The 17,223-nt window shown below is 39.9% G+C and overlaps 1 protein-coding gene across 1 annotated transcript in view; it reads right to left on the reverse strand.

Moving 5' to 3' along the window:
- Positions 1-17,223, reverse strand: part of dock2-like (dedicator of cytokinesis protein 2) — a 134,686-nt gene that overhangs the window by 101,020 nt on the left and 16,443 nt on the right. The window contains exons 16-23 of the mRNA XM_072668653.1: positions 16,945-17,048; positions 15,155-15,341; positions 14,286-14,383; positions 13,998-14,087; positions 13,464-13,564; positions 10,705-10,839; positions 826-934; positions 423-493 (exon numbers count right to left, since the gene is read on the reverse strand). Coding sequence (XP_072524754.1) covers positions 423-493; positions 826-934; positions 10,705-10,839; positions 13,464-13,564; positions 13,998-14,087; positions 14,286-14,383; positions 15,155-15,341; positions 16,945-17,048 — 895 coding nt within the window. The remainder of the gene's footprint in view (positions 1-422; positions 494-825; positions 935-10,704; positions 10,840-13,463; positions 13,565-13,997; positions 14,088-14,285; positions 14,384-15,154; positions 15,342-16,944; positions 17,049-17,223) is intronic.

Raw genomic sequence — 17,223 nt, forward strand, 5'->3', positions numbered from 1 at the left:
AGATTTTCACTGTATGATAACCATCTTAGAAAATATTATGGGTTTACGACATCACAGTACACAGTATTTCACAATTTTCTTCTTGTTGGTCTTGTTCGTCTTGTTGTTCCTATTATTATTACAATACATTGACAAGACAAGTGTTGGACACGGATGGAATTTGGCCTCTGCCTTTAACCCATCTGTGAAGTGAACACACATACACACTAGTGATCAAAAACACAGTGACATCAAGCACACAAGCCCGAAGCGGTGGCAGCCATTGCTGCAGTGCCCTGAAGGGCCTTGCTCAAGGGCCCAACAGTGGCAGCATTTTTTTTCAATCCCGATATTAAGCAAATGTACACAGTATGATAACCATCCATTTTCATACCAAAGTATTCATGTTCCAATGTCTATTTCCATAAGTGTGTCTGACTTACCTGAGCAGCTTTGCATCAAAAACAGTTTCAATATCCTGCAGCACGGCGGGCAGGTACTTTAGAGCTGCTACCTACACACACACACAAAAACAGATACACACACAGTCTTTAGTTGGCTCTGTATTAAGCTTTGTTAAGCTGGCTTTCACAGTAGCTGAGCTAAGCTGTCAAAGCTGGGTGCTTTCAGCCGCTGGGACGCTTTCACTTCTCTTAGACTGCTTAGACTAATTAAGCAGTGAGCCAAGGAGCCAATCCAGAACATGCTATGATGAGATGACACAACTGGCTAAGCACAGGTGCTTCAGTTATTAACACTCAAACTGTTCCCCAAGAAAGACAAGTCGCACATAAAGGCATGGGCATACGTGGTCTCTCTTGATCTTCTACACACACACAAACACACCTGCTGCAACAGAGTGGTGGTGTAATCACTCTTCATCAGGTTGTTGATGGACTCAAACAGGCCCTTCAGGGAGTCCTCAAACTCTGCCTGCTCCTTTCCCTCATATAGCCTAGAGAGAGAGAGAGAAAAGAGAGACACAGAGAGATACAATCATTAACATTTATTTCATTGCCCCTTCTGGTAATAATGTCACGGATGCTCATACTGAGAAATTGACACCCAAATGATGTATCGTTCACCCTGAAAAGTAGGCCACAATAAAATGCACACACATACACACACAGCCAGTAGTCTCTTGCTGCACTTGTATGTGGAGTGTAAAACAGTGTAATCTCGTCACTCGCTGCACTGAGTATCCCCGCCTGACTAGCGCTTCAATCAAAGCTGTCTGCTTTAAGACACTGCACCCAGGACATCTCGCTGCTCTTTACTATTTTCTGTCTCTCTTAAAAGTGCTCTCTCTAATACTCTCTTTCCTATCCGTCCCAGCATCCACTCTTTCTCTTCACTATCTCGCTTCTATTTCTGATGCCATTTGTCTTTCTTCCTCACCAGCTCATCTCCTCTATTCCCTTTGTCCTTCAGTCAAGCTCAACTGTAATGATATTCAGTCCAACTGGAGCATGCAGTGTTTTCTGTCTTTCCTCAGCTCTTTCATACCTGATTAAATTCACTCACACAGCACTGTGGTAATTACTGCAGAGTCGAAACAAGAGTGTCTTGGTGTGCTCAGATTCCTAAAGCCAGAAATGTTCACATCACTGAATCATAACTACCAGTTGTTTGTTGCTCGGTGGCACCTGTTAAATGCATCATGTTCATTTTCACCCCAGACAAACCCATGACATCACTCACTACTCTGAGGATATAGTGATATATTACAACTTGCAACCAGGGACCCATTACAACTCGTAAGTCACGTAACATTCAACCTCCCGGAATTCAGCACCTGTATTTACGACTTTTTTATTTGTCCGGGTGCAACCTCCTGGAGATTCTTAATCGTACAATAAATTCAGTTTTTGAGGGCTGTCTGAGCAGACCATTAGAACACTGAAACACTCTTCCTTGCAGAACATCTTCAGTTATCTATAACTGAACACTGACAGTTTGTAAAGATAAATGATGGATCCTTAAATTATACAATACGGAGATATGGAATTCCACAAGGCTCTATTTTAGGACCGTTATTATTTACATTACACAAGTTGCCACTAGGTAAGAGTTTTAAGCAACCATTAACTTCCATTGTTAAGCTAAACCTGATGATAAACTTAGAAAATCGAGGACTGTGTAAAAGACATAACATTCTGGATGTTACATGACTTCCTCTTTCTAAACAGTTCAAAAGCCAAAAGAAAGAAATGATCAGACTTAATGTTAAATCTGGCTGATTTCTCTGTTACTCCTGATTCAGCAGCACAACTCTTGGCATTATAATTGTTTCGGGTTTATAATTTGAGTATATTAGAGTAGCTTTTCTAAATCTTCAAAGCATCACCAAGCTAAGAAATGCCCTATCCATGCATGATGCAGAAAAATGAGTTATGCATGTATTACTTCAAGGCTAGACTATTGTCAGGTTTTCCAGCAGGAACTTCAGTAAACTAGTTTAAAATACTGCAGACATGGTCCTAAAAATAGATCATTTTTCCATATCAGTCCAGTTCTAATGAAACTGCACTGGCTACCAGCTAAATTTTGTACTGATTGTAAAACATAAAAGCCCTCACAGTCTCGCCCTTGGCATGCGAGTCAGGCTCTTATGCTACCCACGGCAGACCAGCTGCCCACCAGCTACTGTTATCTGCCCTAGTTGCCGTTCCTCCATCACAGACTATTTGCTTTTATCATTATTACTATTTCCCCCATTACCCATCATCATTACTTTCATTATTCTTATCATCTCTACTATGACTATATCAGTGCACTTGGGCATAATGACAGACCTATGTGGTAAAGTGACTCAATAGTTTATAAATAGTCCTGGCCAGAGGAGAATGGCCCCCTCCTTGAGTCTTGATGGTTCCTCTCAAGGTTTCTTCCTTTTCTATGATGGGTTTCTGTAACTTGTTTTGAAACAACGGCAGTTGTAAAAGATTTCCATGACTTAATCCCCACACACTCTAGGGGTGGCAAGAGGACGATATGTTATTGTTATCATGATAACGTACATCACAATGTTGTCCTTTGTACAAATAGAATACAGATGTTTTAGATACACTCTTAATATTGAAGGGTTTTTTTAGAAGACGTTTTTCATAGAAGAACCAATTTTGGTTCCATAACAAAAATTCCATAATTGTTTAAAAATAAGATATATGCATGAAGAACCTATTAAAGGTTTAACAAAGAGTTAAAGAGGTGCAGCATATCCGTCTTTTACAATTTTAGATTTAGATTTAGATTTCACACACACACACACACAGACACATACTCCTCTCTCTCGATTGATCTTGAATGCAAATGCAGTGCAATTGGGGTTATATTGTGATACTACTCCTATTTATCACTCCTCTACACTGTTAAAAAAATTTCTTTACTAAAGGCAATGATTCTATAAACAAAAACCCTTTGAATGCTTAAATGGTTCCTTGCATTTTTTAAAGGAATTAGTGGGAAAAAAAATCTATTCGTAGATAATTTTATAGTCCTTTCTTTGTATTGTATAGAACCTATTTTCGCTTAGTGTGTCTCTAAGACACAATGTTACCATGTCTCACTCCACACACACTCGTAAACTCCCATACACATAAATAAGCACATAAAAATAAACACATAGGGTGTGACAGTTCGCCTGGCCTTAATGTCAAAATACCTACAAAAATACAGAAGGTAACTACAGACTGGAGGAAGTTATGCAAAATCCAGGGATTGAGGTGTTTCCCTTCCCTTAAATGTGAGAATAAGACAGACACAACTGAAGAATCACAGTGCAGACGTAGGCAGGCAGGCAGCAGTGCACACTCATCCACGCATGACTGTAATTCTACCAGAGAGCGCTCCCATTTAACAGACCGAGAAGAGTCTCATAACAGAGGAGCGATTACACTGAAGAGACTTCCTGCCAGAAAGCCTGCAAAAAGTCACCTTTGAAACTGTGAGACATTCCACTAAGCTCACAGCCAGATGGTGATTGTTTGAATCACATGTTTTATTGTGGAAAATGCATGCATACAGACAAAGCTAAAATGACCACATTATTATTTACTTATTAAATTGAATTAGTAAGGACCAGTTTGGTGAAAAATCTAATTAATACATCTAATCTAATCATAGAGATTCCTTTGGTTTCACCAAATGCAGTCAGTCAGCCAAGACATAATTGGAACCACTTACGCTTCAGTATAATATGGGCGTCATTGGGTATTACAGGCATCATTGGGCGGTATTCACTTTTTTCCTACCATCATTCTGTCTCAAAATGTTTTGGTGCTATAGAGTATTACCAGGGGTTGCACTGGTAGCGCAGATGGTTCTATGTTTACATGTCTTCCATACAATCTCATCCTGTGCTATTTTAAAGCCAAGCCTGTTGGCTTATAGGGACACAGACTAAGTAACCATCCTTGCACAATGTTTTTGTTTTGTTTTTTTTATGTTAAAATGTTAAACTGCTCTAAATCAGGAGAGAGAAGCTGGTTAACCTCAGCTCACTTAGCAAGATAACAATCTGCTCATTACAGAAAGTCTGATCTGAATGAAAGCTTATTTAACTGCTGTTGAAAAGACTGTAGCCCACTCGCTAAGTTAGTTTTTGCTCAGCTAGCTCAACCAAGTCTGTCTGAGGGAGCAAAGTCGAGCGAGTGGTGTTGGGATTAACAGACAGGCTCTGATGTGCTTGGACTCAGGTATAGATATGTTAGCCAGCAAGCTAATCTACACCACAGCACAGGCCATGTTCCAGATAACTGAGGCTTAAATCACACACATTTAGAAGATAAAGCCTCATATCTCAGAGCACACACTGTTTTAGCAACATTTAGTAGACTGGTTCATCCAGGTTTGCTTGCTCTACCTTTTACAACTACAGTGGGCTTGTTTTTTCCCCACCTGTTTTCAACTTCAGACATTCCTAGCAACAGTCTCTACTCGTCTTAGAAGGTTTTACACTGGACCTGTTGGAGCACTTCAAGTCCTTTAAGCGATCTGCGGTGAACGGAGTTCTCTGATCCACAGCCCTTTGCTAGGGGGAGCTGATGATTGGCATTGGACATAGTGATGCTTATGTGCAGTTGCTCCAGAGCATCTCTTTCTAGGTCAGGGGTGGACAATTCTGATCCTGGAGGGACAGATTTCTGTACAGTTTTGTGCTACTCCTGCTCAAACAGACCTGATTCAACTCACCTGTTAATTGCAGGTTTATTAGATCTGTTAGCACAGGGAAATCTACAAACTGTGCTGGACTCCAACCCCTGTTGCTCACCCCTGTTCTAGACAAGATTCTTTAATGTCCTCAGAGAGAGGAATTTGGCAGTGCTTTCTATGGAGATTATACAAGCTGTGTGTGCACAACTGACGCCTGTGTCTGCAGTGGGGGCACCTTAAAGTAGCTGGCGTGTAGTAATCTATGTGTCTTCTTTTTAACATACTGTGTGCGTAGCCTAATATTACTTTGAAGCAGTATTAGGAAAAGGATATGTCTGGGGTGCAATTACCACAAGATCATGCACCCATGTTGTATGGACTTTGGAACAAGCAAGATACCTGGACTAAACACTTCATATGAAAGCTACGTTAAGTCATTAAATTAAGTCAATGAATGTCTATTCCTGTCTATTCAAATTGATATTATCTAATGATGGGTTTTTTTACCTACCTTTATAGTCGCTGATTGGTTGTTGCTGAACTACTGTGAAGATTTAAAGAGAAGCCAAAATTGGTCATGACTGAGTAAGTGAGGAGATAACTGAGTAAAATAAATCTAAACAAAAGCAGCAATTGCTTTTGGGCAGATGTAATATATCACAAAGTTGCAAGGCCAACACTTTCAAGTATGAGCAAAATAAAGCATTTTCAAGTTAATATTGTGATGTTACTCAGTGTAGATCCAGTCAATTGAAAATGCTGTTCCACTTGCTATATCGGAGAATGAGCAATGTGAGAAGAAAGTGGAGAATCAAGCTAAGGACAGAATAGAATTGGCTACCCTGTAAAAATGTTTTATCCATTTAGCCAGCAATTTTACAGTCACACAAACAAAGGCTACATTTTACAGCTTCTGAAATGACATCTATTCCAATGTGATTCACCCTGATTCACCCTGAGCAGCAAAAAATTGGGGTGTGAAAACTTGCAGTGAGTTCAACATTGCTGAACTTTGACAGGGGACTGATCTGGCTGCACTGACCTCTGAAGGCCAGGTGGGCCAGGACTAAAGACCCAACACAGAGGAAATGCTAGCATGATAGGTTCTCTCTCACTGGCTTAAATAAACCAGCGAGCAAGAGAGACTACATACAAAGTCTGTGAGGTCACTTTTTGGTGACCAGGCATCCGGTGAAGCCTCAGTCACACTCATTTTTAAAAGCTGATGCAAACTGCAAATGTCAAAAAGCGACCACAGCTTTAGTTTCTCATCAAGGTATTATTTTCTGTTGTACTATCTATATGCCCTGCACTGGTGTCTGAAAAATCTCTTTTCAGTCTTAAGGCCTATTTAAGAGTCTACAAGTCTAACAGTGACTTCATGTAACCGTTTATGAATGTTTGTCTAGGTGCATCCAGTATGTTCATGTCCACAAATAACTGCAAACTTTAGCTTCCCTTGCTAATAAGCACTTATGTGGAGAAGGGCAGTTAAAGAAAGCAAAAGCAGACAGGGAGCAGAGAAAACGAAAGAGTGGACATTTATGAGAGCTATGGAGTTTGTGTGAAGGTTTGTTATTATATATTATGTTAGTATAAAAAAAACATACTTGGTGTAAATAGGCCTATTTACAAATAATGTGCTTCTAGTGAGTATGTGTTGGTAGCTTATAGTATTTCCATATAGATTTCTTATTTCATACAGATTTTTTTGTTTAAAGCTAGATGATATCTATAAAATTTCCACATAGACTCCTAGAATAAAACATTGTCATGAAAACTTTTCGTTTTAATAAATAATAAGTCACATGAACTGCATTGTATGTTGTTAAATGGTTGTTTAATACTGTGGTGTCATGACACCATGATAGCGTTAACTATTTTATCATTGTCAACCTGTAACACCTCTATTCACACGTCAAATCCATAGCCTATACAATAAACACAAATAGCATCAAACACAGCAGGACACCCACCCTTAAGGCTTGAGGTTAGGGGGATAGAGCAGACACACACACACACACACACACACACACACACACACACACACACACACAGACAAATATACTGCAGCAGCAGGGTGTTAATCCGGGATGCCCGTATGAAATGAAAACGCATTAAAAGGTCTCTTCCACTTTACAAACTGCAGGGCTGTCAGCCAGAACCCTTTGACCTCTCTAATATGGCCAACAGATGGGTGAGGGTTATTACAAAAGACACAGATCTGGAGAGATACAGAGAGTATGTCAGGACACAAAAAGAAATAGAAAGAGAAAGAAAGAGCCAGGAAAGAGTGTGAAGCACCAGAGATTCATAACTGAAGAAGATATTTACACCGATTAAAACCATGAACTGAAGTAAATTACAGTGATTATTTCGCTACAATAGTTATTTTGAGTGATTATCTCGCTCCAATGGCACAATGGCACAAGGGGTGGCATAAATAACAGAGATGCTTGTACTCATACTGGGCTGCAGAGTATGTGATGCACTGTGTGTTGTGAGGTAACCCTCCCGTTCCCATCGTTAACAACTGTTCCACACCATTCCACAGCTTCTCTGCCCAATTCTCTGACAATCCCTTGTAGCCGGGGTTTGGCATTTGGCATAGTGACCTTAGGCTCATGTGAAGCCCCTCCAGCACATCCCATTCTACTGGCAGTGCTTTTCAATGAAGAACTGTGGAGATACTGTATGTGTTTGTGCTTTTAAATGCCTCTGTAAGCAGTAGGTGCAGTTTTTTCTTAGTTTGACCTTGGAAACACCTGCAGTTACAGGATAAAGCAGTTGCTTGACTGTGCTCCAATTGCAAAATCTATTCCTTGATCGTCCCTCTCTTACCCTTGTGATAGTAGTGGCCAATTGTGGATTGTAGGTGTGATGATTTTGAGTGGTGAGTCAAAGCTGGCAAAGGGAAAAAAATACTGAAAGGGCCCCTGAGTTGCACAACCGTCTAAGCACTGGGCCCATTATCGTGAGATTTAAGGTTCGATCCCCAGTGATACTACAGCCATCCACAGCCTCGCTCTCTGAGTGGGTTGAATGCTCCCTTGTTCTCAGCATGATGCTATACAGGCATAACTAGCTGTTAGCTTTCTCTGTGACGTTGTGTTATCATCAGTCTGAAAAAATGCTTCCACATTTTTCACTGGGTGCAGAGGCTTTATCCATTCAATAATTGATGAATTATTTGATTATTTTGATGGTCAAATAATCTATTGATTACTGAAGGAAATGCTTCATTATTAGATTATGAATCTAAATATGAATCTCAATTAACAAATAACTTATGTAGTTATCAATGTTTAAATTTAGCTTGAGGTTGTTTTATGCATTTGCTAACTAACAATGAAGACAATAAATAAACCTTATTCAAAAATAAACTTCCCTGCTAATATAAAATATCAATTAAAACTAAAATATCTTATATATATATACTTGTCAAAATTTAAAACAAAGTATTTGAAATGTCATTTCATTGTGTTCCACATTAAAAGTTAATAGTGGAATGTGTTGTTTTGAGTTTAACTTACTTGAAGATTTTTTTCTTTTTTACACTACCTACGTTCTTTACAAAGCAAGTTTGGAAAACCAGTGCACTATTACTTGTCAGGCCAATAAAGCTTGCACCAAGAGTCCAGAATTGATGGGAGAAGCAAAGAGAGGGAGATAGAGAGTATGAAATAAAGAAAGAAAAGGAAGAAGTAACCCTCTGCAGTGCTCCTGGATTCCTGCCCAGCAATCTATCTTCATCACATCACACTCTCTAATTAAAAGTCTTTCTAGTTATCATATGCTGCTGCGCGCCGAGCCAGACAATCAATTCATCTTTGCTTTCTGTCGTTTGTCAGTTCTGTCTATCACAAACTCTAATTCAGACGCTCGCTTTATCATTAATGCCCGCCAGCACTGCACACACACAGTCAGACATAGACACACACACACACACTTCACCACCATTCATTTAGCTGTTGTGGAGTCATCAATGCTTATTAGGCATATTAACGCTAGAGTCAGCTTCTTCAAAGTTGTGCCACTCCGTACTAGTCAGATACAAGGCTGCAGCACACACACAGTGGCATCTGTGTTTCCATTGACCTCTGTGTAACACAGCAGCTAAAAGCTGCTGTGTTAAACATAACAGAGCCCTCAGGAACCAGAACAAACCTCATTAGTTGTTAGTAGCACACTCTTAGGTGCTAGAGGCAGGTGCTACAGTCGGAGGTGGAATTTCTGGTGTATTCAGCTAGCCTTAGAACCTTTTGAACACAGCACGTGTATCCCTTCATGGCCACAGCTTACCCCTCATTTAATAGCTACTTCAAGCATGATGATGCACCATGTCACAAAGCAAAAGTCGTCTAACACTGGATTCATGAACTTGACAGTAAGTTCAGTGTTCTTCAATGGCCCTCCCAGTCTCCAGATCTAAATCCAAAAGAACATCCTTGGAATGAGGTAGAATGAAAGATTCATGCTCCAGGAAAAACAGCCAGAATTGCATGACACAATCATGTAAACATGGGCCAGAATCTCAAAGTTTCCAACATCTTGTGGAATCTAACCCGGGGTTAACTAAGGGCTGTTTTAAGAGTAAAAAGAGGCTGGACCTACTATTAGTATAGTGTACCTAATAAGCTAATAATATTTTAGCACAGTTTTACAACACTTGCAACTGACTATGGGCTGGCTGTCGCCATCTCTACAGCAATACAGTACTTTCTGTTTAATGGGCTTTATGTGTTTAGCATAGAAACCACTTATTAGACACTTTCTGGATTTTCTCATGTTAAATACCTCACTTATTTTCTGACTTTTTTCTGACCAGTGAAATTCTGCCTACAGCACTGACTAGTAGATGTATTTGTCAACAAGTCTGTGCCAATACCATACCTACAACAACGTGTGATAATCTGGCCAAATAAAATAATGAAAAATGTAGCATTCGATTTGCACAATGCTAACTGGATAATTGTATGTACGTTTCTATTGCTTATTAGTTCCGGCCTAGAATCAAACGACAACAGAACAAAAGAGTGAAGCAACCGTTTTGTTGCACCTCAGTTGTTAAGTACTCTACATCAGGTCTCCATACTGACTTCTGTATTTGGAAGTATTTAAGCTGAGAGATATCTTTGCACCCTAGTCTATTTAAACTAGCTAGGGATATTGTCTGGCTGGACTGCAAAGCACTGCTGTAAGTCAGTCTGAATAAAAGCGTCTGCTAAATGGCTTAAATGTAAATGTAGTTAGGTACATTTGCCTCCCATGCAAAATTAAAGTATGAAAATTGTCTACATTTTCTGCTGAACTTAAGCTTTAGGTCTCAGCTCATTAAATGAAGATATAATGTTGAAGTAACAGACTGTGGCACTCTAATGGGAGTCAGATTCCCAGAAAGGCTTTTCTCAGCAGGACATAAAGCAGCAAGAGTCAACTACTACACACAGGGTTTGGTAAAACTTTTTGCTGCTAAATACCCAAGCTAGAGCCCGACTTTTAATTATGCCCTGTAACCACAAAAACACATCCAGTGCATACACAACAAATGTCCCACAAACAAAGACTCACTGGGAGTAGAGCATGCGGGAGCGGACGATGAATTTGAAAATGTACTCGAGGGCCTTCAGGGTCCGCAGAATGGGCTCGCAGGCCTCACCACGGCTGGACACATCCAGATACTTCTTCAATACCGACATCAACTTTCTACAGGAGAGCGAGAGACAAAGAGACATGGTTATTTTTAATAATTATGAATTTGCACTTCTGCCAAAACAAGTAACAGTAAATAAGAGCAAAAAGGATAACTGGAAATAAATATATGCTAAAATAAACCAGAGAATAAATTCATCATTATGAGTCCATCATTGCATTTTTAATCTCTGCATTTTTCATCTGCATGTATCAGATATTAAATAAGTCTTTAACGCTGACATCAGTGTACTGCTGTGACCCAGTATGCATGTAAAATAGTGTGTATTCATCAGAAGGGCAATTCATTTATGGTCTTTGTGCCCTGAGAGATGCTCTTCCCTCATAATACTGCAGTTGCTGTAACTGGATTAAACAATAACATTAAAGCACTTTACAAATCCCCAGACACACACACACACACTGCCTCCCTGCTGGATAAACAGAAAGGGTCTAACACACTCTGCACTCTGATGTAACATGCATTATTTAGATGTTGTTAACCTATTTCCTTTTAATGGGGGTTTAGGTGGATTTTGTTGGAGCAGAGTTTTATGAAATTTATAATGATGTCCTTAGCTCTGTTTATGACATTTAACTGAAGGCCATGAATCATGCTGCCTCCTTTTCCTTCTTTCTCCTCACAAAAAACATCCTCCTTCTCAAAATAGAGAGAAAGAGAGAAAACAGAAAGGAAAGGGTGTAGAAACAGAGGGCATTGCAGATGACACCTGTCAGGTGTTAAACCTGGAAAAATCTAAATATACCCTCATATACACACACCAACACAATCCTACAGCTATAGAATCACATATATACCTGGGACTGTTACAATTGATTATATTATTAATTTGACTATCCCAGAGGTTTTAAAAGATGAACAATACAAAGTCTTTCTAAAATGGATCCTAAAATGTCTGATTGTACAAAATGTCTGATGCTATATGGTCAGGTTCTGTTTCAGGTACATTTTAAAGGTGTCCAAAAATGTATCTCAGCAGAACTAAAACAAAGAGCCCAATTCCAAAACCCCAGAACATTCACATAAACCCAGCCCACTAACAACTTTCGCAAGGTCAAGCGGTCAAACACAACATCCACTTCGGGAGATTATCATGTTGTAGACACTTGTTACTTGTTGTAACGCTGTAGAGCTGAAGAGCAGCGTTACAAGACTCAAAGCTAGTTTTTTATTTACATGTTACACGGACCAGGCCTCATGACTATGACTTGTCCTATATCAATATCTGCAGAAGACAAGCTCAAAGGGGGAACGTGACGAAGCGAAGCAAGGGAACCGGACTACCTCAGCTGACTACCAAACAGAAGCTCAGAAGGAAAAGTGTGAGAAAGCCAAACTCAGAGGAGTGAGCAGGCCCTATGGTAAAATTTTACGCGTCTACAATCTCTCTAGGTAGCTGTAACTCTGCACGTCGCGCAGAGAGAACACAGTGAGGACAACAACACTATAGATTACGACTAGAGGGAAAAATAATTACAATGTTACAGTACTATGCTATACTATGCAGCTATAAGCCTTTGCAATGCTAGAAATGTCCAGCCATCAACATCCTGTAGGCAGTGTCCTGTAATCACTGATGAAGGACTAGAGGATGACCAACACAGACTGTGCGGTGACAGATGAGCTTCTGTCTCTGACTTTGCATCTACAAGGTGGACCAACTGTATAGGAGTGTCTTATAGAGAGGACATTGTGTGGACACAGTGTTTAATAACTCCAGCAGTACCGCTGTGTCTGAACCGCTCTACTAGAATAACATACACTAACACTCCACCATCATGTCAGAGTCACTTCTGTGGTCCTGTGGGGTCCTGGCCAATGAAGAACGGGGTGAAAAGAGGCTAACAAAGTATGCAGAGAAACAGATGGACTGCAGTCTGTAATTATACAACTACTAAGTGTTTGGTTGTTATGTATAAATGTATATATATATAAAATAAAAGTTACATTAAGTAAAATTTTTCATATCACTTTTACTTTAGTTGGATGCCCCAAAATAGATGCCTTAAAGAGGCTCACCGGGTATTCATCTAATAGTCAATTGAATATTTATTAAATGTAACTGAACCTGAACCTAACCCTAACTTTAACCTTAACCTTACCCTTAAATCAACCCTAAATCGTCACCCTAACCTAAATCTTAAATCTAAGGTAAAGGTGCACGTATTTGTCACTGTACACTGTACAGCGAAATGTGTCCTCCGCATTTAACCCATCTGGTAGTGAACACACACATGTGTTAGGGGCAGTGAGTACACACACCCAGAGCGGTGGGCAGCCAACTCCAGCGCCCGGGGAGCAGAGAGGGTAAAGGGCCTTGCTCAAGGGCCCAACAGTGGCAGCTTGCCAAGCCCGGGAATCGAACCCACAACCCTGTTATCAACAGCCCGGAGCTCTAACCGCTGAGCCACCACTGCCCATCTAACCCTAACCCTAAAAGTTAAGGTTAAGGTTGGGTTAGTGTGATGTGCAGGGTTACATTCACTAGACAGTCATTAAAAGATATAAAAGAAATGCTTATAGCACATTGGAGATAGCTAAACCATAGCTAAACCAACAATCAAACTAAAAAAATATTTTGTGTGTGTGTGTTCATGCTTGAACAGTTTTTACTTACTTGTAGGCCAGCGTAGCACTGAAGTGCTGTTTAATGTAAGCCTCTAACACAGTGTTAAAGTGCTGAAATTTCCTGTCTGCAATCAGACCTATGATGTATATCTGAAAGACAAAGAGAGAGAGCGAGAGCGAGAGAGAGAGAGAGAGAGAGAGAGAGAGAGAGAGAGACAGCCAAATGTGAATCGTAAAGCATAACACATTTTCTTTACATACTGTGATGCACTTCCCAGTAAAATCTAGCATCAGTCTTTCTGAGCCACCTGAGCATTTTCGCTCAATGACAGCTGGGCTTGGTAGGAGGTGAAACATGATGTTATTGGGCAATATTTTTCCCTGCTCACTGGTGCATGGTGATGTAATCAAAACTTAGGAGACGTTTTCAAGGCAGGCAAAAGTGACCAGACTTTCAATTTTGGCACAGAATGATGAATCACATTTCAAATCAGCAGAAATATGAACAAGGTATTAAAAGGCAATCGTGTTTTCAGAGTGACTGTGATAAAGGTCTGGGAGTGCATGTGTGTACGTTCCTCACCAGGGCATCAAACACCAGTATGTCATAGTCATCAGTCTGAGAGTGCTCCATCATGATGTTAAACAGAGCGTCTAACGTGTCCTGCAAAAACTGCTCATACATACATACACACACACACACACACACAAACACACACACACATACACACACACACACACACACACACACACACACACACACACACACACACATTTAGATATTCAAATATGAATATACATAAGTGTTTTTTAGTGTACATACAGTACAAAAACAACAAACACACTCCACTAACACCCCATAAGCGCACACCTTGACAACCTCCTCTCCATCGATGAGTTTAAGGTCCTGCAGGTTGCTTTTGAGCAGTTCTGGCCGAGTCCTCCATTTAAGCAGCCCCAGCAAACCCACTGCAAAACACACAAAGACGCACACACACACCGTTGTGGGTCCTTACTTTAAGTCTATTAACTCAAATTTACACTGTTCTCCCCTCATCCCACAGTGTAGTCAATCAGGTAAGTCGTGTTTAATGTTTAAAGCTTGCCTTTTGAGGTTTGGAGCTATAAGGCTAAGGCATTGTAGCTAACATGGAATGGAAGCTTAACACCCACCATTTAGCACTGTGTGAACTGCCTGCCTAAATGACCGCACGATTGCCTCAAACCACACTGACATGTTAAGTTATCTCAAATAGACTTGCTTGTGCAGTGTCATCTACAGCACAGTAGCTACAAACTGTGGCGGCAGCAGCAGAACCAAAGGCGACATTCTGTCTGTGCTGTTGTCCGTTTTTAGATAACAATGTCATGAAGCAAGGATTAAGAATCATTTATAGAAGATGAATAAGGTTATAAATGCACGTGTGCAATATCTTTATGTGTGTGTATGTGTGCGTGCGTGTGTCCGTATGGGCCCAGTGGAAGCTGTGCAGTGTGATTGATGATTTTGGAAGATTCATTAATGTGATTAACGGGCTTTCTCAAGAACAGCTGTTACAGCACACCTGACTGTGTGTTTGTGTGAGTGTGTGTGTGTGTGTGAGTTAGGTGACTCTAGAGATATTTAAAGATTAAATGTTCATTTTAAAATCACAAACCACACTGTTCTTTCTCTCTCTATCTCTTATTCTCACATGCACATACACGTACATGCTTTGTCTGAGCCAAGCACACGCCTACCGTTTTGTGTGAGTTTGGTGGAACAGACGAGGGTAGATATGGTGAAGCTGTCCCGTGAGCTGACGGACAGGCCGCCCACGCTGCTGTTGTTCCTCATCAGCGTGGACCCCTTGTGGACATCAGTGTGACTGCGCTCCGACGGCAAAGACAGATAGGAGCCCACATCCTCCATGCGCTTACTATCACCCTGAAGAGAGAAAACAACCACCCCTAAACAACTCACCGCATCTTACCAGCACAGTTTTAAAGGGCCCATATTATGGAAAATCACATTTCCCTTCTTTTTGAAATAAATGGGTTAGACATAAGATTTGTTAGACCATACACTCCATATGTGTAAACGATCAAGTTTATTTGGCCAATACCGGTCCAATTCAATCTTTGTGATTGCATAAATTCTACAGCACCACAACTAAAATAAGACCTGCTGTTAATACACACCAGCAATCACTAGTGAAATCACTGTATTTTAGCTTAACAGTCAATACAATATTTTAATTATAATATATTTATTCATGTATTAAACAGTTTAGATAATCTAACATTCAAAATGTATTTATTTTGTTTGTCAGCAACTTTTTTAATCATTGTTTGAAACTCATATATATAGTGTGTTTAATATCCTATAATCCAGTTTTACTGAGCTAATCGACCATTCAGCTCTCAGTTTCTTTACATAGCTGCAGTCAAATCATGTGTGTGTGTGTGTGTGGTGGTGGTACACAATTTAAACTGAAAGCTGCTGCTGTTGTCAATTACTCATGTGAAAGACTCAATGAGCTATGGTTTGCTTTTCTAGCATGTGTATTAAACAAAACAATGACTAGAAACTAGACAAACGTTTTAAGGAAGTGTGGTTTAAATCATCCTCTTCTGACATATTAACTAAGCTAAATTAGCTAAATTAAGCCATTCTACCTTGCCTCCTGTCACTCTGTTTTGAAATTACCCTAAACATCATTTGTGACCTTATTTCAGTAAGTAATACCAAACTCTTTTTTAACTGATAAGAGCGGTAAAGTTACCAGTTAGCACCAAAAAAGGCTTCTCATTTCAACTCTCAAATCCACTTTAAATAGTGCATAAGTTACTCTTCATTTCAACAGCAGAACATATCTAGAAAGTTGTTTTGGCTGCTAACTGGTAACGTCATCACACTTGTCACTTTAAAAATGTGTATTTTTTTGTTTGTTTACTGCAATAAGGTTGAGGGTAGTTTTCAGGTACCTCACTGTGGCAGCAGGCAGAAGCTAAAATCATATCTGTTAATGGTGCCTAGAGAATGTTAGAGGACGCTCTGCTACAACAAAGCCAAGGATCAGTATGGATCGGACTTTAAAGGCTCATACCTGATCCATTAAAAATGCCTGGATTGCCCTCAATCCAAAGTCACTGCATCGGATTGGGACACCTCTAGAGCAAACTAAACTATGTGAACTAGACACTATATATGTAAAAATTGAACACTGTAATGAAAAGGAGTGATGACACATGGAAGGATCGTCCGACTGTGTACTGTACTGAAAGGCAGAGGGTCTTGGCCTCAAAAACACTGATCGGTCCATCTCTGCTTTAAAGCTATTTTATTGCATAAAACCTCAACAAGCTTGGAGGAGAGCTCTATCAGTAAGTGCTGCACAAATCCATAAACAGATGTTAAACCTGCCCTTAATATAAACTTAACATAAATTTTAGCTTTTCTTCACTTTCTATCCACAGGATGCAATTCTGAAAACTTTTGACTGAGTGCAAATATGTGTGTATTTGTCTGTAGCATGCATAGTATTCACCTTAAACACCACCAGGTCGTGTGCTCCATCCTTAAGCACTGTCCCGTCCTCCTTCATTAGTCGCACAAATGCCATGGCAAAGTTTTTCTCACTCTTGTCCTTTGCTAGAAAGACAGAAAGCACAGGAAATATGCATGTGTTACTGATGAATACTAACAGGCATTCTGCATATGATCGCTGTTTTTGATTTTTATAAAGCAGTTGTGCTCTATACTGAGTCAAAATAATGGTGAATGAACCAATAGAAATGCTTCAAAATTACTTTACATTAACTTCCAT

Source organism: Salminus brasiliensis, chromosome 2 (genome assembly GCF_030463535.1).
Source record: "Salminus brasiliensis chromosome 2, fSalBra1.hap2, whole genome shotgun sequence".
Classification (NCBI taxonomy): domain Eukaryota; kingdom Metazoa; phylum Chordata; class Actinopteri; order Characiformes; family Bryconidae; genus Salminus; species Salminus brasiliensis.